The 24,921-nt window shown below is 43.2% G+C and overlaps 1 protein-coding gene across 4 annotated transcripts in view; it reads left to right on the forward strand.

Moving 5' to 3' along the window:
• Positions 1-16,266, forward strand: part of GNG12 (G protein subunit gamma 12) — a 130,077-nt gene extending 113,811 nt beyond the window's left edge. For all 4 annotated transcript variants that reach the window (XM_009460436.5, XM_003308134.7, XM_063800587.1 and 1 more), the window contains 2 exons: positions 10,105-10,223; positions 12,233-16,266. In XM_009460436.5, coding sequence (XP_009458711.1) covers positions 10,131-10,223; positions 12,233-12,358 — 219 coding nt within the window. In that variant the 5' untranslated portion in view covers positions 10,105-10,130 and the 3' untranslated portion in view covers positions 12,359-16,266. The remainder of the gene's footprint in view (positions 1-10,104; positions 10,224-12,232) is intronic.
• Positions 16,267-24,921: the final 8,655 nt, after the last annotated feature.

A 24,921-nucleotide genomic window follows, 5' to 3' on the forward strand; every position in this document is an offset into this window, starting at 1 on the left:
CCTGTGTTGTGTTTGAAGCAACTGTGGACCATTCAAGCTTAAAGTTAAACAGGCTGTCATTTACACATTGGAATTCAGGTGAAGGGTCGGGGCTGCATGTGAAGTGGGTTGGTCATAGCTGAAGTCATAGGGTGGAGAGAGCATCATCTGCCTTTCCTGAGGACCAGTGCATGTCAGGCACGTGCTGAGCAACTCATATGTGCTCTCTCAGTTCATCCTGTAACAACTCTTTAAGGTAAGTACTATTGTTATTCCTTCCCATTTTACAAATGAGCAAATGAGGCCCAGAGAAGTACAGCAACTTAGCGTAATAAGTGATGAGCCGGGATTTGAATTTATCTGGCTATAAAAGCACATGTTCACTGTGCTAGAGTTCCAGCCCCTGAGAATACCTACTCAGGAGAAGGAGCGAGAGCTGTACCAAAGGAATATCACTGGACAGGGCAAGAACAGGAGAGTCTAGCATCACTGACGCCAGGGAGGAGATGCTTTTCAGAAAGCAATGGCTGTTAACAAACTCAGGCTTTTGTAGCAAAGAAGTATGTTAAATGGTAAGAAAAATTTCAGTCTGAAGAACACTTAATCCTGTAGGTTAAGGTAATTAAAAGAAGTTAGAATTTTTGCTTATTCAGAGCTTTGAAAAGTTAAGCACAGAAAAAAAGTAGTGTCTTTTTTTTTTTTTTTTTTTTTTTTTTGACAGAGTCTTACTTTGTCGCCCAGGCTGGAGTGCAATGGTGCAATCTTGGGTCACTGCAACCTCTGCCTCCCGAGTTCAAGGGATTCTCCTGCCTCGGCCTCCCCAGTAGCTGGGACTATAGGCATGCACCACCACGCCCGGCTGATTTTTCTTTTTTTAGTAGAGACAGGGTTTGGCCATGTTGGGCAGGCTGGTCTCAACTCCTGACCTCAAGTGATCTGCCTGCCTCGGCCTCCCAAAGTGCTGGGATTACAGGCATGAGCCACCATACCCGGCCGAGTAGTGTCCTTTTAAATTGACATTTTTTAATCCCCAGGCAGGAATAAACATGGGGAGGATCAAGAGGCGGAGACTCTGATCATACCATAAGCCATTTCTTCAGAGGACCTATATCAGAATCATCTAGGAGGCCTTTGAATACAGATCTGTGGGCCCTTCTCCAGCCCTACTGAATCAGACTTTCTTAAACAAGTGCCCCAGGTGTTCTAGACACACAGTGAAGTGAGGAACTCGCTGCCCAGGCTCTGCAGCTCACTCTCCTCTGGATTTATTGCCGAGGATTGGCTCATTCTCATGGATCCTTGCCAACTTCTCTTGGGCACAGGAGAATCATCTTGTGTCTTTAGCAATATTCCTATGTAGAATCTGGGGCAGTTGTTCTTATAAATAAGAACAATTGATTCTCCTTCGCTTGGGTCTTCTGTCAAAGCCACTTAGCTTCACACTTCCTACTGACTTTGCTATGGGGATAACCTGTCTGAATGAACAGCAACCCCTGAATGGAGGCCATGTCTTCTGTATTCAGTGCTTCTGGCTGATACTTGGCCTCTCCTTTCTCCCAACCCCTTCCTTGTATTCTTGCTGTTCAGAGGCAGGCAACAAAGGGTGGTAAGTAAGACCATGATCTTGAGAGCCAGGTAGCCCTGAGTCTCTGCCATGTAAATCTGTGTGATCTTGGGCAAGAATTTTTTAACCTCTCTCTGCTTCATCTGTCAAACAGAAATAATAGAAGGATTCATCTCTTAGAGTTGTTGACAGACTTAAATGCAATGCTGCATGGAATTTACTTACCTGGCACAGACTCAGCACTCGGTAAATGGTGGTAATTGTCAAAATTAATCATTATAACTTATTATCTTTATTATTATTATTCAGGGACATGTACCCTGGATGGCAGATAAAATCAACTAATGAAAGACACCAGATAGGGACCTCAAAAGGATTTCCAAATCTGAAAGCCTGCTGTTTTTACAGAATGAGCTCTGTTGAGGTTTTCAGAGAGAGGTGTTCTCATTCTTTCTCATTCTGCTGATTGTGAACCTATGTAAACTTCTCTTTGTAAAGCTCTAGACACTCTGTCTTCCCTACCCGAAACCACATTTCCCACCTCTCTGTGCAGCCCCTCCTCATCTCTCCCTCTCATTTGCCTTGCCTGTAAGCCAGCAACATGTTCTCTTTTGCTCTTTGCTCTCATAACTATGCCGGACCAGGGCAGCACTTGCAGCTGACCACAGGTTCAAGCACCCTGGCCTCATAACCTGCAACTTTGGGGAGAAAGAGAAAGAATTTTATGTCTTAACTCCTTCCTCCCTTCAAGTTTTAGAGTTTGGGATGTCCAGCAATGATGGCATGGTAATAATCCAAATAATAGCTAATATTTATAAGTTATTTGCAGTTTACAAAGCAACAGATTAACAATTGTGAATCAGCCAAGGTTCAGTCACAGCAAACAGAAGGTGATCTTGGCAAAGTTAGCAGAATGAGCTTCAATAAAGAGAATTAGGTGCTTGCACAATCATTGGAAGGGCTGGAGGAGCAGGCCCACGATACAGTCCCCGGGAACAACTCCAAGACACCACTGCAGAACTGCCCACGGGTGCCCAGTGGGGAGTAGAGACTCAAGAGGCTGCTGCAGCCATGCAGCTTCTCAGTCCTGTGTTGCTAGTGACTGGACACTATGATGCCTCCACTTGCCCTAAGAGCAGCTTGCCCACCACCCTGCTTGTCAGCAGAAATAACCCAAGCATCAAGAAGCTGGCCTCCTCACTTCTACCTGCCAGATCGCTCCTAAACGCATCGAATTGACAGAGACTGCGTCATCTGGAGCTCTAACATCAAGAAAACCTGGGTGTGATAGTGTGCTAGGAACGCCATAACAAACTGCCACAGACCAGGGGGCTTAAACAACAGAAATGAATTTTCTCACATTTCTGGAAGCTAGAAGTCCGAGATCAAGACATTGGCAGGGTTGGCCGCTTCTGAGGCCTCACTCTTGGCTTTTATTAGTAGATGGTCGAGGCCAGGCACGGTGGCTCACGCCTGTAATCCCAACACTTTGAGAGGGTGAGGCGGGTGGATCACGAGGTCAGGAGTTCAAGACCAGCCTGGCCAACATGGTGAAACCCCGTCTCTACTAAAAATACAAAAATTAGCCAGGTGTGGTGGCGGGTGCCTGTAATCCCAGCTACTCGGGAGGCTAAGGCAGGAGAACCGCTTGAAATAGGTGGAGGCTGCAGTGAGCCGAGATCGCGCCACTGCACTCCAGCCTGGGCGACAAGAGTGAAACTCCATCTCAAAAACAAACAAACAAACAAAAAAAAGATGGTCGTTTTCTCCCTCTGCGTTCACATGGTCTTCTCACTGTCCCCATCTATGTCCAAATTTCTCGTTCTCATAAGGATGCCAATCATTTTGGATTAAGGTCCACTTATGACCTCATTTTAAATTGATTGCCTCCTTAAAGACCCTGTCTCCGAGTACAGTCATGTTCTGAGTTACTGGGGGTAAGGATTTCAACATATAACTTTTGGGGGACACAATTCAGCCCATCCCACTGGAAGATGTAGTTTTCCACTTTCCAGCCCCGCAGTCCAGTGAGGCATGCTAGAGGAGGGTAGAACTGCTGCCTGGCCCCAGTCCATTGAGGAATGCAAAGTGCTGGGTGTACTTCACACAGTGTGTAAGAGGATGCAGGTACTAAACACTCAGAAACCAAGTATCCTTTGTGTTTATTACACTCACATACTTATTTTATCTGATGCTCTTTAACAGTTCTTTGAGATAGGAAAGTATTGTTATCCCCATTTTTCCAATGAGAAAGCTGAGGCTTAAATAGGTTATCAGTCCTCTCCCAAGGCCTTAGATCTGGGAAGTGGCAGGACGGGAGTGAGCCCAGATGCCCCCGGCGAATCCCTGAATGTGTCCCTGGAACTAAATATCCAAGGCATAGTGTAAAGGCAGTGCCACAAGTTCAAATAGAGGGCCTGGCAGGTGTACCAGCAAATGCTTGAAGGGGCAGCTGCTGCTCAGATCCAGCCCAGTTTTATAGGATTTTCCGATTTTTCCAGAAGTCTTCCTTTTAAAATGAAATCTCTCCATTTTTCAAATGTTGACATTCAATTTAAAGTTAAAACACACACACACAATTGAGTTAACACACTGTATGGGGCCCAACCAAACACATCTGCAGCCTGGATTTAGCCTGCAGGCTTTGATATAAATAAGAACTGCTCGTGAAAATAGAGGAACTATTCTTAAGAACCTAACTCTGCCTTCTCACTAAGGCCACATTAGATAGCTCTTGCTACCTGGTCACATTACCTTGAAATTCTTCTGTTGTTTCCGGAATCTTTCTCATTTCCCACAAAGCACATGTTTTTCATCTTGTTAGTGAGCCTAGGGGCCGGCATTTAGTAAACATTTGTATGTGCAAGGGAAGGTGCTTCTGTTTCTCCCCTGACAACCCTATGAGGTCTGCATTGTAGTCCCTCTTTTACAGAAGAAGAGACAGATAAAGAGCTAGAGAAAGGCATTGAAAGTTGAAGGCAAGACCAGAGAGTAAGTGGGAGCCAGTGGCTTTTTTTTTTCTTTTAACCTGCTCTTTTATTACAGCCACAGGGGTGTGTTTGCTCATGAAAGTTGGCTTCACTCCAGTGATTCAATTACTGGCCAGGCCATAATGACTTGTGATTCAGACCCTGGGGCTTCCTGGTGCCTTCCTCCCAGAGTGTGCTCTGTGACACTCTTTCCATCCCCACCCTGCTCTCCCTGCTTCAGGCCCCTCTTGACAAAGATGAAAATACCCATGTTTCCGTAATGGACCATCATGTTCCTGGGAATTTCTAGGAACCTGAGAATTCAGATGAAACACAGCATTAAAACCAATGCGAAGTATTTGAATAGCTAAATACTACATGTGTTTATTCAAATCTGTTACCCATATGCAAAAATGAAAGCAAGGCTGCAGAAGTGATAGCCAGAGTGTTATCCGACTGGCAGTCTGCACAGGCATGCACAGGCCTTGGCCCTTCTGGGTGGGATAGAATACTTGGTGGCTCAAGATCTGCAGATGCTAACTTCAGTCCTTGTCTAGGAGCCGGAACTTTCTTGTTTAGCTTGTATACATGAGAAGGGAGGTGTTACACAAACACAAGGCAATCAGCAAGCCCCCTACTTTAGGTCACCGCGTGTCAGTGACCCCTGATTAAGAACCACATAGTGGGCCAGGCGTGGTGGCTCATGCCTGTAATCCCAGCACTTTGGGAGGCCAAGGCAGGCGGATCACCAGAGGTCAGGAGTTCGAGACCAGCCTGGTCAGCGTGGTAAAACCCTCTCTCTACTAAAAATACAAAAATTAGCCAGGCTTGGTGGCAGGTGCCTGACTCCATCTCAAAAAAAGAGGGGGAAAAAAAAAAGAACCACACGGTAGAGCATTCAGTGATGCCCTGAGTGTTTATGAATCAAACTAATTGGAATTAATCCTTTCCTTGGCGCAGTGGGAAGGGTGGCTTCTAGAATGAAAAGGCTTACGAACTGGGTTAACTTTTTTTTTTTAGATGGGAGTCTTGCTCTGTTGCCCAGGCTGGGGTGCAATGGTATGATCACAGCTCACTGCAGCCTCAACCTCCTGGGCTCAAGCGATTCTCCCACTTCAGCCTCCTGAGTAGCTGGGACTACAGATATGTGCCACCACTCCTGGCAAATATTTTTGTTATTATTTGTAGAGACTAGTTTTTACTGTGTTCCCAGGCTGGTCTCAAACTCTTGGACTCAAGTGTTCCTCCCACCTTGGCCTCCCAAAGTGTTGGGATTGCAGGTGTGAGCCATCGTGCCCAGCCTGGGTTAACTTTTGAAGCAAGATTTTCTAACTTTGATTGCCTCATCTAATAAGAAACCTTTCAGGATTATAGTGAGGCTTCATGGAATAATGCATATGCAAGCAACATGTGTGCTCACAGGTTCCATACAAATATCAGGTATTGTTTGCCTTGGAAGCTATTCTTGGTGTAAGAATAAAGCAAGCTTTTTATCTACCTAGTAGAACAAACAGCCAGACATCCTCACCACTGAGGGAAGACCAAAGAAAACCCTCCAAAGGCACAGAGATATTTGGAGATATTTGTTTCCCCAGGCTTTCTATCTTTTTGTGCACAGCCCAGCTGTTGAGGAGCTGCAGAGCAGCTGCAAGTCGGAAGGAAGTCCTTAGCTAGAACTCCAGCTCCTGTAAACACCTCTGCCTCTCAGGGATCACACAGTGGCCCTCTTTGTGCAGCCATGTGGCAACTCAGCAAACCAGAGGCTCCTTAACTTGAAACGGTCTAATTTTGATCTGCTTTCTCCATAGGAAGAATGTTATGATCAGAAATTATCTTCCTTTCCAGTGGCCCAGTGTACAGCTTTTTCTAAGAATGACCATGAAGGAGTTCAGGAAATGCCACCCAAAATATAACACTTTGGTGTGCTGATTACTTTGAACTGAGGACACTTGGGGAACAGCAGATGTAGGCAGAGGCATTCTCTGAGCTCCCCTTATCGGCCTAAAGACAGATCCTCCAAAAGGAACTTAGTTGTCACAAATATTCTCCCGGAAATCTTATCAACTGGGAAAGATTAACTCAGATCCCAAGAGGGGAGACTGGAGGTGATACCACACCCAGACAGACTGTCACCTCTTCTTCCGAGGGCTGCTGTGAAACAACTTGTATTAACTGAGAATTTCTGTGTGCATGAGAAAACCACCTTTATTCACCATTTATCTCTTCCCCTTACCTCCCATAACTCATGTTGCCACCACCCCCCAGAAACCCTGAACCCCCATTCTTTTCTGTAGCTCAGGATCTTATGTGAGCTTTCATCATCTGACCACTTTTGAGTCTCATATTTGTGGCACTCCCGTGTGTACATACATAATTAAATACAGTTTTCCTCCTGTCAACCTGTTTATATGTCAGGTTAATTTGTAGCCCAGCCATAGAACTGAGAAAGGTAGAGGGAAGTCATTTTTCATTCCCCTGCAATCACAGTTACCCCCATTTAATCGACTTCCCAAAGCAATTGCTATACAATATTCATAGAAAGTTGTTTGTGTTTAATAAATCTATGAAGGTGTAAAAATTACCTATCTCCTAAACTTTAATTTGTATTCTGGGTGAGGCTATCCATGTTTGTACCAGCAGATGGGAAGGGACTTTCAGAAGAGAAATTGAATTAGGAGCCTGAGAGGGGTAGCAGAGCAGGAGAAGGGGCTAGGCTATGCCTGAAGCAGAAGGGGTTGTCTAATGGCTTGTTTAACGTTGCCTCTGTGAGGGCAGGAGCTGTGTGCCTGTCCTACCCATTTATTCTCAACATATTGTACTTAGTAGCAGTAGCACTCAATTAAAAATGTGTTGCATGGACTTTGTCGAGCCTGGGACCAGCAGGAATACCCCATTGGAAGGGAGCAGGGAGCCTCTGAGTAACAAGGTTGGAGAAAGCCCTCTGAAGAAGCAGGTCTGAACGCAGATATCAGAATGAGGGAAAGCTGCAAGAAGCCTGAGCTGGCAAGCGTGAATCATGAATTGCTGGCTGTTTTTAGTCTTGACTATAATATAGTCAGGAAGTAAGAAAGACCTTCATGTACTAAATGCTGAGTGTCTCGCCAACTTCAGAGGGACCTACCCGAGCATTTTATAAATATTAATAGAGTCTGACTGTAGACTGCTTGCCAATGGCCATGCCGGGTGGGAGCAATTACTGGTCCAGTCCTGATATGTGTGAACTGTTCTGCAGTTACCGGAAAACTTGCTCAGGCCTTGGAAACTTTATGCCCTGGAGATTGGGAAGAAGAGAATGCTTGACCTTATCCTCATGCAAAGGGAACATTTAGAAAGTCCTTAGGGTGCAACATAGAAACCACAGGTCACTGAGAAAGGGTGTCATGTTCGCATTCTGGAGGCTGGGGGCCTCAGAACCAGCGCCAGTTGGAAGGGGAGCCCAGTTTTACTTGCTGCAGGGAACTATATATATATATATATATGTATGTATGTATATCTGCAACTTGCTGTGAGTCAGAGCTCTGCACACTGTTCAGGGTGAGGTTGCCTACTTCCTCAGTTGCATTTCAGATGCTCTGTTAGTAAGTGCTGGTCTGGGAGCACAGAAAGGGATTGGGCCAGGCCACTGGGTGTGAGCAGAATCAGAGAGACCCTAGGCCTCTCTTTTGGGTGGGGCAGGGATGACTGAGGAATCCGAGGAAGAGGTAGCTACTCTGGGAATGTGTTGAAATGAGCTTGTCCAAGGCTTAGCACAAGGCAAGCCCACCCTGCCCTGCCACATGCTTCATCCTCCTAGTTTTCTGTACTGCTAGAGCTTCCTTATTCCTAGGGAAATCCTCTGATGGCTGTCACTAGTCTTTGCATTGGGCTCTGACACTAGTGGCGCAAATTGCCCAGGGAATCTAAAAAGGGCTGGTGCCGATAGCCCCACCCAGACCCGCTCAATCAAAACCCTTGAGGCTCATTGACCAGTTGTTGGGGAGGTGCAGAACAAACAGGTAAACAGGGAACTGCAATTCACTGTGCTGTATGTGACCCCCAAGGATAAAAGTACTAGCAGCTGCAGTTCATGGAATGCCTTGGTCCTATGCAAAACACTTGATATGCAACGGTAAATTGAATCCCCCCAAAAAATCCTTTGGAATGTGAAGGTTGCTTATTAGGCTGATTTCAAAATTTTGCACACAGTTAAAAGCACAATTTTATTTGTGCATTTGACCCAAAACTTCCTCTGACCACAGAGGCTACAAGCCCTACCCAACTCGTAGAACTCGGCCTTTGGGAATATTCTAAGTCTGGTAGAACTCAGTGTGGAGCACCGTGGTGCCCACATGATGGATGCCCTGGAGTCTGGGTTGCTAGTGTTTTTTTGCAGCTTTGTCTGGTCTCAGCCTTTATGGCAGAATTACATTATTCAGCTGTAGCCTCTCCAAAAGGTTGAGTCAGCCTGGGTTTGCTGCTGGCGCCACGGAGCCCTAAGACTTTGCTGAGCCCTCACATAGCGCCGGGGAGGCACACCTACTGTCCACCTGCTCCCATGAGTCATAAAACTGCCACACTGCTGCCAGGCCTGCCAGCCCTGCGTTTTCCTCCAGTTGCCACCCTGATGAGAATGAACTTAGCCATATAGGTCAGGGCACCAGGCAACACTTTTCCCCCAGCCTGCCTTCCTCTTGAAATGTGCTATTGGACAACCAGTTTGTAAAGCAAGGGCCAGGATGTTTCTGTTTCCATTGCTTTACACCAGGTGGCTAAGGAGAGAGGGCAGCAGGGCAGCCTAGAGGCCAACAGCTCAGGCTAGAGAGGAGAATCAATCCAGGAACATATGATGGAGTAATAGGATTAGCAAGTGCCCAGACCATCACGATGAGACCAGGGAGAGGTCAAAGGAGGGAATAATAACGTTTTATTAATTATTTCAGACTGTAGGCTACTCATATATCCCACTTGACATTTACAGTGGATCTATCACGGAGAGTCTCCACTGAAAGTTTTCACTCTTTCATGAATAAAGACTTCCTTATGTGCCTAACACTTTCAAAACGATTCCACATCATGATAGTATCTAAAAATAAGCACCCTTTATTCAAAGTTCTCTAGAGGAGCTCTCTTCTCATTTTCTGTTGCCAGGACTTTGATCAGCCTAATAGTTGGGGGCAAGAGCCCAAAAGAAATGAAATCAAACCTTCTGTGAAAGTAGGTAGCAGTAATATTAAACTGACATGTAATATGCCTCCCATAGCAAATGCTCACTATTGCCACAGGTCCCCTAAGTGCTACAAGTGTTTGCATATTTGTTTCCTCTTAGGAAATCCTAGAAAAGTCTAGTTTTGTGTTATATGTTGGGGTGCATCGATTAAACTGCTAGTGCTGGGCTTCTGCAAACTAAAGATTTATGTAGGTGCTCAAATGGATGACAAACTTAGATACCTAGATCACCACTCAAATTTCTAAGGGGTGTTTTAGTAACTGCCTCCAAGAAGCTGTGATGACTAGGAAAATCCATCTATTTCCCTTTAAGTAGAACATATTATTATGAATGTTTAAATAACTTAAAGATGCCTGTTACTTGTCTTTAAAAAAAATTCTCCTCAGATTTCAGGTAAAAACAATAATTGAAGATGTCCAGCAAAACAGCAAGCACCAACAATATAGCCCAGGCAAGGAGAACTGTGCAGCAGTTAAGATTAGAAGCCTCCATTGAAAGAATAAAGGTAAGAAGCCCTGACTGGATAACATATGCTTTCTGCTCAGTTCCCCCTGTTCCTTGTGGGCTGGACCACTTGTCAGAGAAGATAATACCATTTCATTCCGCTTGCTTCCAGGATTTTTCCAGAACAGGCTAAGAGTCTCAAAATCCTAACTTTCATTTTCCTATATAGCATGGGCCTCACTTCAAAAGTGTCTGCATTAGCCTCTCTGTTTGTAAAACTCTGGACAGGATTTCCTGAGGACCTGTCTCCCCTGAATGAACATGGTCAAGTCCGTTGATCCCTGTGTTCTAAAGTGGGACAGGGGTTCCAAGTAGACTTCATAAACACCCTAGTCATTCCTCTGGAATTTAAGTGTTCTAGAATTATCAGTGCAGCTGAGGCAGCTTCACCTAAGAAGTCAGCAGTCTAGGTTTCCTTTTTAGGGAAATGAAGTTTTTAAATGTGTTTGGCCCTCAGTGACCACTTTCTGTGCCCAGAGTAATAATGCGAGCTTTAGTTGAGATCCCATAGAGAAACTGGAATGCATTTCTTAGATCACCTGACTTCGAAGTCTTTTCCCCTAAATCCCAAGAGAGAACTAGGCAGTGAGTGCCCTGGAATGTTATGACTAGTTCTTCCTTGAAACTGAAGCAGTTGGCCGGGTGCGGTGGCTCACGCCTGTAATCCCAGCACTTTGGGAGGCCGAGGCGGGCGGATCACCTGAGGTTGGGAATTCGAGACCAGCCTGACCAACATGGAGAAACCCCTGTCTCTACTAAAAATACAAAATTAGCCAGGCATGGTGGCGTGCGCACACCTATAATCCCAGCTACTCGGAAGGCTGAGGCAGGAGAATTGCTTGAATCTAGGAGGCAGAGGTTGCGGTGAACCAAGATCGCGCCATTGCACTCCAGCCTGGGCAACAAAAGCAAAACTTCATCTCAAAAAAAAAGAAAAAAAGAAAAGAAAAACTGAAGCAATCACTTGATCCATTCCTCTGGGCCTGGAGATAGTCACCTGTCTTCCCAGCATGAGGCTATCTGGGCTGTGCTAGACAGGGCTCAGCTGCCCCATTGCTCTTTGCTTAGGGCAAAGAGATCCTATTCTGTAGGATCTCCCTCCCAGACTTCTGAAACAGGGCATGATATTTTCCGTGTTTAATTCATGCCGGAGTAAGGTACTGCCTCTTCCCATGCTGGTTTCGTCTCTCTTTTTACTTCCGCAAGCCCGATCTCTAACAGTAAATCTTGAAGCTCCACAACTTGGCTCCAGAGTTTTGGCTCCGAGCCCATCGTTCAGTTCTTAAAGTCTGTTCTGCATTCCAATCTGTTTTTTCTGGGTAGAATTTAAGACACAACCTTCCCTTGATTCACAGATGCTTTTTATCACCTGGCCCCTAACTTTTTATTTTGAGACATTTCAAACCTGCTGAAGAGTTGTAACAACAAACATTTATAAACCGTTTACCAGGATTCACCAGTTTTTAACATTTGACCACATGTACTTGCTTGCACTGTCTCTCTCCCTCCTTCTGTCTGTACACACATACACGCAAAACATATATAATGTCTTCTTTAAACCCTTGAAAGTTATTTGCAGTTCAGGATTATCTAATAAGAATACCTCACACACAGTCCATTTTTGAATAATCCAGGCCACTTATTTTGCAGAATCACCCTCACTTCGGGTGTGATCGTTCACTGATTGGACTCCAGTTCAATGTTGGACAGGAATGCTAGCTCATTAGCTGGCGGTGTGTCCTCAGCACTCCCATGAAGGGATACATGGTGCCAGCTTGTCTGACCATTGTTAAGTTGCTTGGTTAAGAAAGACCTTACCTGCCAAATTGCACCATTTTAAAGGTACCATGTCCTTTTTTTACCTGACAAGAATCTGAGAGTGATGCTTTGAGACTCTGATTTTCTTGTTCAAATCAGTCTTCCATTCAATAGCCTAGCATTCAAATACGCTCTGAAAGTGTGCAAGTAAAATATTTTCTTTCTTGTTTGTTTGATTTATCTCCATGTCAGGTTTCGAAGGCATCAGCGGACCTCATGTCCTACTGTGAGGAACATGCCAGGAGTGACCCTTTGCTGATAGGAATACCAACTTCAGAAAACCCTTTCAAGGATAAAAAAACTTGCATCATCTTATAGTGGAATAGAGAAACAGCTCCTCGCCTCTTCCCAACAAAGCAAATTATGAGCAGCTCCTTGAAGAGATTTACCTTCAGCTTATTTGGTAACCACTGCTAATAACTAAAATGTTCTCAACTTGGAATAATGGACTCTGAAGTCTCTATTTTCCAAGTTGTCCTTTCTCTTAAAATACCCTTTACTGATTTAATACAGAATAACAATCTTATTTTCCACTTGGTAACTATGGCTTTATGTTGGGTTACTGTTTAAGGAAAGTTGATCTGGGCCTTTTTAAAAACATAATTATATACTTTAGAAATACAAGGGATTCCGATATGTCAGGACCTAAATTGCCTAAGCACCTGTCAAATTAAAATTCCAAAATTCATTGAAATCCTAAAGCCTTGATATTATATTCTTTATAAGGCGTGTGCCAGCCTGTATAGTATACAAGAGAGAGGGGTGTTTGTGTATATATATATGCCTTTGTGTATACACTTATCAAAGCTATTTTCTTATGAAAACGTCCCTCTCTCCATACCATCAGTTTCTCAGTTCCAGAAGTTATACCTTTATTTTGAGCTGTGTATAGGTAGAATAGAAAATTCCTTTCATATCGTTATTGTACAAAAAGTAAAGAGTATCCTAAAGATTGTATTCATTGTAATCAAGTAATGCAGTCATCTCTCCTCTCTTGAAATCTTGCTGGACCTCTTAGGCTACAATAAACTGTACCAAACTAAACTGACAGTCCTTCGATAATATGAGCATTAATTTACAAGGACCCGTTAGGGCTTCAATGATGCTGAGTCTGGAAAAGGGGAGGAGACCCTTGGGAGGACCCCAGGCAGCTGTGCTCCCAGGGCTCATGTTCTCTACTGGATTAGGGATAGGCACCTCTGAAATCTCCACCCTGATGATTGGAATGAAACGGAGTGAACATGAGCCCAGCTGAGAGAGGAGCAGGAATGTGTGAAAAGCAGCTGCTCTTCTTGTCCCAGCTTTGTGATTGAGCCCTGTCTTGCTCTCTCTGCCTTCCCTGTATCTTTCCTCTCTTACCAGAGCATCTGTTTGCAGAGGTAACGTTACCTTCCCCAGCCACAGGTATGAGGAATACGGTGAGGAAAAAAAAAAAAAAAAAAAAAGCAAGCTGTCAGGATGCTTAAGCTCTTTTCAGACATCTGCAGTTTCATCCCTACCTTGTTCACATACCATCCAAGAGGCACATAGGCTACCCAAGAGAGCCTTGGATTCAGTGGTACACTCCTTGGGCCCAAGGGCTTTAGCAGCTGGATATGGGGTTCCTTGATTTTCCTCTGGGCCCAAATATAGCCCTCACACCCTTGGAATTTCCGGGTATGGGGGTAGCCCCAAAAGGAGGAATCTCCTGTGGCCAATAAGGTATCTTGACTTTATCAAAGTAGAAGAGAGGGTCACTTCGGGGTCAAATCATACACAAGGCCTTTGATGCTTTAATTCTTCTTCAGTTCATTAAAAGTAACTACTAAGGAAAGGTTAAAAACTTCCCCTCAAAAAGGAATCAACCCCAGGAAGTGATTATTTACAACGATTTTCCCAAATTTTGTACAATCTGTCCTGGAAAGCAAACCCCTTTTAAAATCTAATGTCCGGGCTTTGAGTATTAGCTCATTTAGGGTGGACAAATGCATTACTGTTTTCAAACTGCTCACATTTATTCAGTATTTCTCCAAGTTGCTATCTACTCAGCCTTATGAATGCCCCTCGCTTTTCTAAGGCCACGTGAAAATCACAGCACTGCCCTTAGCCTTGTGTCATCTGCTTTTTCGTTCTGCGATATGCCCGGTTCCCAAATCAATTATAGGTACCTGTTAAGGAGAGAGGAAGATTTTACCTCTCAAAGGGTGAGATTTGAAATTTACACTAAAAAGACAACTTTACATTTAATGCTTCACTTAATGAGACATTCTTTTTTTATAAGTCTATTTTTCTACTCAGTTTCAGAACACTAATCTGATTTTCACTCTGATTTTTAACGTTTCTTTAAATATTTATAATGTAGCTTCTTTCAAAATATTTTCATGAAAAATTACTTTTATTATACCATTATGTGCATGTTATTGGTAGCAGGCATAGTTTATTATTTAGTACTGAAACATGCTCTTTTACCTAACAGTAAACAAGTATGTTTTGATATATATCTGTTAATATGCTTATAGTGATAAGAAATGGACTTGAGGTCCCAGGAGATTTCATTTTATTCACCCTGGTCAGATACAATAAAGGCTATGAGTATAAATACATAACTTCCTAACCAGGTGTAGGGCATGTTCATGAATATCAAATCTTTTGATGCTGGACCCAAGAGAGGAAAAATTGTAGCTAAATGTTGATTTACTTATAACTAGACGTCTATGTGAGAAAATATATGTATACATATATATGATGTGCAGAAGTCACTTTTATTTATCAGGCTTTATTCTCCTTAGAAAGCCACAGTTTAACTGTCTGCAGCAGTTGGTTTATGTTAATGATAGACAAATACCCAGTGTTTGTTACTTTTTCCAACTACCACTGTAATGATAAACTTTCTCACGTATATACATGCAACTTCTTGGCTTCATTTCCATGAAGCTGTTTCAATATATTCAGTATACTTTGTCCTTAATGCTGCTTCTGTTAACAGTGATCTCTTTCTTTTTTTCATTCTTATATCTTCATTAGTTCATCATAAATCTGTCCAGTTGAGGCCTCAGGACCATGGCATGATTTCATGACTCTGAAGTATTTTACAGAAACATTTTTTAAATAAGGGAAATATTTTATATACCAGATGGTTCACAAGTGATGGCTCATAGCTAGTTTTTTTTTCTTCTAAAAAATGTCAGGTTTTTAAAATCACTTACCTTATTAAAATGAAAAGTGCCATACTTACCTTTTAAAGGAAAGACCTGACTTGCTTTTTCTCTATTTAGACTGTTTTTGTACTTTACTAATCTTTAAACTATCAGGAAAAAAACCAAAACTTTATACCAATGATTTAGTAATTTTGAGGCATAGGGTAGCTTACGTAGTGGAGGATGTGCCAAATATTCTCTTCAAATGCCACCTTCTCAATCAATTTATAACTAAAATAGTGTTATCTGACTAATTCCTCTGAATTTTGATGTAAGATCTATATAGGCCCCCAAAATGATCATAGTACATGCCAGTCATTTCTCAGTGAAATAAATATAATACCAGAGTACATTATGGGTTTTATTGCTTTCTTTTATGGTAGACCTGTTAATGGGGAAAAAATACATCAAATCAAATAGAATCTTATATCTGTATGTTAAAATAGAGCACTTACCTGAAGTCAGTGGCCTGGATCATAGCCCTGGATCATTTCCCAGTCTGTCCTGTGCTGTGTGACCTTGGACAAGGCGCTTCATCTCTCTGGGCCTCTATTTCTCCATTTGTAAAACAAGTGGCTGCAGTAGATGATGGCTGAGAGCCTTTCCTGTTCCCAGATGCCTTGGTCCAAAGACCCCACCCCTCTGCTGGTCCTGCCAACGTGTTGGTGCTATAAGCTGCTTCAGATATAAAATTGGTTTATCTATAATGTTTGTTCATTTAATAGCTTCTAAAAGGCCTTTTTGTTATACAGTGCTTTTTTTCTAGTTTTATGGACTTTGTTACTGTAATAATGTCTTGTTTTTAGCCATGTAACTACAAACAGATATTCTCTTGATGTCTTAGTAAATTTGCATTTGATATATCATTGATGAGATTTTGTTGTTATGTAATATTCTTTGGCTACGCATCTGTCCAGCATCTTATTAACCATAATACTGTGATCATTATTTGGAAATATGTCCTATGGAAAGAATAAAAGCATGTACTTCACAGCTAGCATGTTCACAGATTTGAAAGAAGTTTCATTAAAAGCACCATTGCTTTCTGTACTGCGTCAGTGCCTCATTGTATCATCCTACTTGTGTTTTGCTCAATAAATGAATAAAAGACAATTTCTCTTCCCCTTTCCCTTCCTTCACTCATTTAACATTTTCTGAGCACCTCCTGAGAGCAAGCTGCTGAGAGTCAGGCTCCCATGACACCCAAATGAATAAGACTTACACCAGCCCATGTCACAGTCTGAGCAAGGAGGATGGGAATGACAGATATGTAAACTAATCATCGTAGTATCATGTGGCAAGTGCCATAACTCAGGTGAACACAGAGTGCTGTGAGAGCCCAGAGGAAAGAGGGACTAGCTCCACATCAACAAAGACCTCTAAAAAGGCTTCCAAGGGTGGTTATGTTTGGGCTGAGTGAGAGAAGAACAGTATGCGTTGGAATGAGGTCCTGGGAGGAGATGAGAGGAGAAAAGAGGACTGGAAGCCAGTGTGCAGAAGACCCCCGATCCTGCCCTCCCATCCTGCTTGCCTATCCTGAAACCAACAAGGGAGCTAGAGAGGCTGCTGAGGAGTGACGTAATGACTCTGACCTGTGGAGGGCTGTTTCCCATCCTGAGACTAGCTGAGGCAGTGGAAACTGATAACAAATGGAAAGGTCATTAGGTGGTGGTGACTCATATTCACTATGTGTTTGCTGAAGGTGCCCTGCCTCCTCTTCTGCCCCTTCCCCCAGGGCTGGGATTCCCACAGAGATGAGGGGAGGGCAAAATCATCAAAGAACAAGGGCAGGAGGCAGCCAACAAGCCCCAGGCTATGAACCGGACACGCTGCAGAGATGGCCCCTGCTTCTGAGAGCCAGCACTCCACACTTACAAAAGGTAAGGGCAAAAGACAGTCCCTGGGCCCTTTCTAGTAAAAGACTGAAGGATTTAGATACATCGGTTTTGAAAAAGAGGCAACAACTAACAAGCACTTTTTACTGCTTCTGACCAAATTACAAAGTTCTTGTAACTCAGTGGAGGAGAGTTGGGGATGATGGATGGGATTGGGTAGGGGTGAGTTTTTAAAAGATGGGGGAAGGGAAGGTAATGAAGCTGGAAGAGGCAGATGAGATGTATACTTAGCCTTAACATGGACAAGAAACCCAGGCCTGCGGGTAGTGATTGGAACTCAGTGTGGAGATGCATGTCATGGGGCTTTCCACCTCTTCTGGATATGTGCCATGATCAGTTTTTCCCTGGCAGGAGGGTCAGTTACACATAAACACATGGATATTCCCTCTAAACCTTTTTATTTGGGGCTCTATAATCCTTGTTTGGGGCTAGGCGACCGTCTTTTGAGTATTTGTCTCTCATTCCCTATGCCAGGATTATAATCTGTTGGCTTAAAAGTCTTACCATGGCCGGGCGCGGTGGCTCATGCCTGTAATCCCAGCCCTTTGGGAGGCCAAGACGGGCGGATCACGAGGTCAGGAGATCAAGACCATCCTGGCTAACACGGTGAAACCCCATCTCTACTAAAAATACAAAAAATTAGCCAGCCTGGTGGCGGGCGCGCCTGTAGTCCCAGTGACTCGGAAGGCTGAGGCAGGAGAATGGCATGAACCCGGGAGGCGGAGCTTGCAGTGAGCCGAGATCGCGCCACTGCACTCCAGCCTGGGCAACAGAGTGAGACTCCGTCTCAAAAAAAAAAAAAAAAAAAAACAACCTCTGACCATCTTTGTGGAGCCTGGTCCCACCGTCAGTTCCAGCTGTCTTTGCACAACCTGGCATGGCTAGGGCCTTGTGCTTGTTTTCAGAGCGTGACCATATTTGCTACTGTACCCCTTTATCACTGTGAGTAGCAAATAACTTTTGCCTTCAGATGAGCCCTCTGTTACCCTAATTACTTTCTCTTTATCTGAGTCATTTAAATCCATGAAGGTCGTTTAACTTTAGGCCAGCCCTGGGCAACGTGCAGTTAGTCAAAGGAACCCTCACCTCAATTGCCCATTTTTTTCAAAAACTTTTTCTGCCCTGGAGGAAAATGCAGTCCAAGTAAATTTATGCTAATGTGCAAATGAATTAATATATTGGCCTGCGGAGGACCACTGGCACTGTCAAATACAACTCTGGAGAGAGTGATACTTAGCACAAAGAAATGGAAGTTCATAGTAAAGTTTAGGCATCACTGAGAATTAATTTTACATATGAAGCATTCCTATACCCTTTAAATCCTCCTAGACAATCTATTGAATGATGAAAGCGATTGATTGAAATGGTTGACATCCATAATGGAAGATGCCAGGTTTGTAAGTCCAAGAGATTTGCAGCTGAGACATCTATGTGCACAATGATACTTTTTATTTTTGTTTATTTATTTATTTATTTATTTTTGAGACCGAGTCTCCCTCTGTCGCCCAAGCTGGAATGCAGTGGCGTGATCTCGGCTCACTGCAACCTCCCCCTCCCGAATTCAAGCAATTCTCCTGCCTCAGCCTCCTAAGTAGCTGGGATTACAGGCATGTGCCACCACGTCCGGCTAATTTTTTTGTATTTTTAGTAGAGACAGGGTTTCACCATGTTAGTGAGACTGGTCTCAAACCCTTAACCTCAGGATATCCACCCACCTTGGCCTCCCAAAGTGCTGGGATTACAGGTGTGAGTCACTGCCCCGGCCCCACGTTACTACTTCTGATCTCTAGAGCCAACCACCTCCCACCCCTCCACACACACACCCCGCTTAGTGATAGGAGGGCATTATCCGCTAAATGACCTTAAATATGGTCCTAACAGAAGACATTCGCCAACTATGTGACATCACAAGGGCACTATGGATCCATAAATTTGTGTACTACGGCAAGCCTAAAGCAGTCACTCCCTGAACAAATGTGGGCAGTGCTACCTCCTCTAAGCCAGGCACTGACAGACTTGTTCATTAATGTCCCCGACCTTAAGTAAAGGTTGGCATGTGAGATTTAGGTAATACACATGTTAATTTTTTAACATTTTACTAATTGTGTAGTTTTATATGTATTAGGAAAACCAGAACTAGCACAAGTTGTGATAGAAAGTTTCCTTCTAAAATAGATTTAAATAAAAAGTAAGCCAATTTGTATTTTTTAAAATATAAGTATGTAATAGCACGCCTTTGATTTGGATATGGAAAAAATTGTCATGAAGCCCTACAATACAAGCAAGTAAAAAGACAAGCATCCCCTTTGGGAATCAGCTCCAAGAATCACCCATGTAGGCCGGGCACGGTGGCTCACGCCTGTAATCCCAGCACTCTGGGAGGCCGAGGTGAGCAGATCACGAGATCAGCAGATCAAGACCATCCTGGCTAACACGGTGAAACCCCATCTCTATTAAAAAAACACAGAAAATTAGCCGGGCGTGGTGGCGGGCACCTGTAGTCCCAGCTACTCGGGAGGGTGAGGCAGGAGAATGGCGCGAACCTGGAGGCGGGGCTTGCAGTGAGCCGAGATTGCACCACTGCACTCCAGCCTGGCGACGGAGTGAGACTCTGTCTCAAGAAAAAAAAAAAAAATCACCCATGTAAAGCAGACAGGTTCACATTTCTACTTTTAACCTTGAAAAATTTTCCCATGGCCAATGCACTAGAAGTGCTTTGTTCTAAATAAACATTTTAGATCCGACCTTGGTGATGTATGTACGTTTCAACACTGGCCATGCAACATCTGTCAACATTTGTAGACATCTGTGCAAGGCAATGAGGAACACTGAACTCCAGACACTAGGCTGGGCATTGTGCATGTGTTCTCCCATTGAAGCCTCAAAACAACTCTTTAAAGGAAAGTAGATGTGATTTAACCCCATCTTACAGATGAGGAAACTGAGGCTCAGAGAAGTTAAGAAAATTGTGCTAGATCCAACAACATAAAAGGGTGGGTCCTAAGAACATACACCCAGGCAGATTCTACAGCCCATGGACTATCTTAATATTTGTAGTATGGTTTGAATAAGGGAAAACAAACAAACAGTAACTTTGGTAATTGTTAGATTAAGTAAAAGGTAAGGTAAACAAATAAGTCCTTTACTAATCATGAGTGTAATACCCCGGGCCTTAAGAATAAACAGTGCTATATTTCAGGCATTTACTATGACTAGGTACTTATGTTCTTAGCATTTTGCATCTGTTTATTTTTTTTTTGGTGGCGGTGTGGTGGTTGTTTTTTGTTTTTGTTTTTGTTTTGAGACAGAGTCTTGCTCTGTTGCCCAGCCTGGAGTGCAGTGGTAAGATCTGGGCTCACTGCAACCTCCGCATCCCAGGTTCAAGCGATTCTTCTCCCTCAGCCCCCCAAGTAGCTAGGATTACAGGCATGCACCACCATGCCCAGCTAATTTTTGTATTTTTTGTAGAGACAGGGTTTCACCATGTTGGCCAGGCTGGTCTCGAACTCCTGACCTCAGGTGATCCACCCGCCTTGGTCTCCCAAAGTGCTGGGATTACAGGCATGAGCCACCGCACCTGGCCTGCATCTGTTAATTCATTTAATTCTCACAATAAATCCAGGAAACAGCTACTCCTATTATTCCTACTTTACATATGAGGAAATAGAAGCCTGGAGAGATCCAAAAGTATATTGGATATGCTTTCAGAAAACCATTTTTCAGGGTAGCCAGTGTGACGTAAGAGAAAGAATACGTATCTTGGAATCAGGAAATGCATGTTCTGGACTGATTACTACTCATTTACTGTGCAACCTTAGGACACTTATGACCTCTGATTCTACTTCCCCATTCACTTTTAAAAAAAAGATTTAGGCTAGGTAATTTTTAACATTTCCTCTAGCTTTAAATTGTATATAAATCTGTAAATCTGAGAGGAGATCAACCCTCTTGCCATCTCCACCCCAAGTCATTGTACATTTTCCTCCTTGAATTGAAAATCAGGAGAAGAACCAAAGTCTAGCGTATGGAGCCAGAGGAGGGCATGTGGGTTTGTTGTGTATAATTATAGGTATTTAAAAGATATTTAAAGAATCACCTCCTGATACTTCAGCTACTGGCTCATCAACAGGTCTATAAAGAATTTTAAGGAAAAATGAATTATAGAAAAGCATTTTGAATATTGACAGCCTACCACTAATAGAATTAAGGAGTAAAGTTCTTTAACAAACTTAAAGTGTCAGTAGCACCTTATGAGTTCATAAAACATAACTACAAAAAGAAAAATAGCCCACTCAAACATTAAATATGAATGAGAGTGCTTTTGGTTTATAGAAACAGAACAAAGAGAAATTTATTTATTTGTTGAGCTCCTACTAGCACTGTGGTAGGTATGTCCTAGGATAAACCCAGAAAACACAAGGATAGTGGGAGTGGGGGTAACAGGTGCAAGGGCAGTAGGAAATAAACAGATAAATTGCTATGCAATATGGTAAATGCTATCATAAGAAATTGTTCTGCCTGAATGAGTCAGAAAAGATTTCATAGAAGAGATAATATATTAGTTGGACTTTGAAGAACAAGTAGGAGTTTGTTGGTAAAGAATAGGGAAAGGATATTCTCAGCAGTGAAAAATAGTGTATGCAAAAGCCCCAAGATCTAAGGAAGCCTGGAGTGTTAGAGCAACAGAGATCTTTGCAACGGAAGTATGGGAATGAGAATGTGGACAAGGCTGGGAAGGAAAGTTGGGTCAAATAATCAAAGGCCAAGAGTTTGTACTGAATTATATGGGGGGGAAGGGTAGTTGTTCAGAGATTTTTTTTTTTTTTTTTTTTTGAGACGGAGTCTCACTCTGTCGCCCAGGCTGGAGTGCAGTAGCGGGATCTCGGCTCACTGCAAGCTCCGCCTCCCGGGTTCACGCCATTCTCCTGCCTCAGCCTCCCGAGTAGCTGGGACTACAGGCGCCCGCTACCACGCCGGGCTAATTTTTTGTATTTTTAGTAGAGACGGGGTTTCACCGTGTTAGCCAGGATGGTCTCGATCTCCTGACCTTGTGATCCGCCCGCCTCGGCCTCCCAAAGTGCTGGGATTACAGGCATGAACCACCGTGCCCAGCCGGTAAGAGATTTTTAAGCATGGTCTTGACATGAAGATAATTAGAATGAACAAGGAAAATAAACTACTGAAGAAAAACTGGAGGTCGTGTTTCTAATTTCTGTGGGGAGTAGGGAGTGGAGGGTGGTATTCACTATTCTTTTATTAGTTCTTCAACTCCTTTCCATTCCAAACCCTTATCACTCTCCTCCAACCCCACCCCCTATTTACATCCTCTGTGATCTGTTTCTGTCTACCTCCTCAGCCTGCCTTTCTCCACTCCCTTCCTTAAATACTTAATCCCCTAACAAACACCACAGAGCCCCACACATGCCACACCCCTCACCCCAATGAGTCCTAAATGCTCTTCAAGAGTCACATCAAGCATCACCTTCTCCTGGAAGGTTTCCTGACCACCGCCTACACACACACACACACACACACACACACACACACATTGTGCATACCCATGCTTGCCGTGACACCACTCTGGCTTGAAAATTATCTGTGTCTGTCAGCTTCCTATAGTTCCTATAGCAAACTGCACGTAGCAACTGTGTCATAATCATCTTTATGGAGCAAGCTCTAGCACAGTACTTGATACACGGTACTTATGTTCTCACAACCTTGATTTTGAACAGAAACTGTTCTGATAGCCTAAATGACAGATAAAGAACTAAATTAAGTTAATGGAAATGGAGAGGGGAAACTAGATTAGTGAAAATTAACAATTTAATTGGATGGTGTCTTGCTGAATTCAGTTATGTTGGGCTATGTAGTTTACTGGGTGGTTTTTTTTTTTTTTACTTATATAACTAATTTGCAAACAGAACAATTAAATATTAATGGAATATAAACAGGCATAGAAAATCACCAGTTCATGGAAGATGCAATTATTATTAGCTTACATATATTGACTGCTTCTAGGAACTGAGCTAGGTTCTTTCTATGCATTGTTTTCTTTCCTTTTCACCATAACCCGATGATATAAGCCTTGTTTATTTCCCCAATTTTACAGGAGAAATAACTGAGGCTTCGAGAGTTACACTAACTTTCCCAAGTTCCAGCTAGGATCCAGGATTCAAGTTCAAGTCTTTCTGCCTCTAAAACCCAATGTCTTTTTTCTTCATTTTTGTTATTCTTTTCTTTCTTATAAAAATAGGGTCTTGCTATGTTGCCCAAGCTGATCTCAAACTCCTAGCCTCAAACAAGCCTCCCAGCTAGGCCTCCCAAAGTGCTGGTATTACAGGCTGGTATTAAGACAATGGCCTGGAGTGGCGACCACTGTCTTAACTGCTGTACTCTTGTTCTTATCTTTTGCTAGCCCTGTCCTTCACAGTTATATAAAGAAGCAAAATCAAATCAGAAGACCTCCAGATGACCCATTTCTTGCTGAGTGCTTATTTCAATGATGGTAAGATGATTACAATATGGTGATATAATCATGTGTTAAGTGATGATACTAAGAAAGTTTGCTGCTTTTCTGTATAAATTCTTTCTCAGACAATTCTAGAAAAGATATTAGCATAAAAGCATGCAGGGACACAAAGATCAACTTTTCAATGATGCTTAGAACTTTCCCAGTTCTAAGATGAAAGAAGACAATTCTTAGAATTCTCCCTTGACTGTTTTTTGTCTCCTTTAGCTTTCCCAAGGCTCTGCCCCACTTATTGGATAAGTAAAAGATTCGATTCAATTAGTTTCATCCTTCCCCAGTCTAATCTCTGCTGTCTGGTTGGCCTCTTTGAGAGACTGACCTAGCATCAAGAGGACTGAATTCACAGTAAAATTCTGATTCTTCCACTTCCTTGTCATGGGACCTTGGAGGTGTCTCTTGATTGCTCTGAGCCTCAGTTGCTTTAGCAGAGAATCAAATGAATTAATAAATGTGAAAATCCATGAAAGGCAGAAAGTACTAGTGGTTGTAAGAAAAATGGAAGTGGCCAGCCATGGTGGCTCACGCCTGTAATCCCAGCACTTTGGGAGGCCGAGGCGGGAGGATCACCAGGTCAGGAGTTCAAGACCAGCCTGGCCAACATGATGAAACCCTGTCTCTACCAAAATATAAAAAATTAGCCAGGTGTGGTGGCATGCACCTGTAATCTCAGCTACTCGGGAGGCTGAGGCAGGAGAATTGCTTGAACCTGGGAGGCAGAGGTTGCAGTGAGCCAAAATTGTGCCACTGCACTCCAGCCTGGGCAACAGAGTGAGACTCGGTCTCAAAAAACAAACAAACAAACAAAGAAAAAATGAAAACTGGAAGCCCCACTTACTTCTCAGCACCTACTGTGTGCCTGACACTGAGCAGTACTCATAGTATAACAATAACAGATTTTAATCATGCTTGTCAGCTTCTCCCTCGTCTTCAAAGTGCCTAGCACCATGTCTAGCACATAACAGGTGTGTTGATCTGTCAGTTCAAGGAGAGGTAAGAACCATTCTGTTTGCAGACTCTCCCACCTTTTGTGTAGTGATCACCTGAGTTAACTTGAAAATTATCTGTCTCCAGGTAGCAAATGGTTCTGGTACACCTCTTCATGGGAATCCCTGCAATTTTTGCAGAGAAATATGCATCCCTTTTGGTGGGCTAACATCAAGGGAAACTGGAAACTGACCATGTAGAAGCTTCTCCCTACCTAATCCCTGAGATTTATAAAGAGAGCTCCGAGAGAGCATTCATTATTTCTCAAACTTCCCTTATAAGAATTACCTGAATTAC

Source organism: Pan troglodytes, chromosome 1 (assembly GCF_028858775.2).
Source record: "Pan troglodytes isolate AG18354 chromosome 1, NHGRI_mPanTro3-v2.0_pri, whole genome shotgun sequence".
Taxonomy (NCBI): Eukaryota; Metazoa; Chordata; class Mammalia; order Primates; family Hominidae; genus Pan; species Pan troglodytes.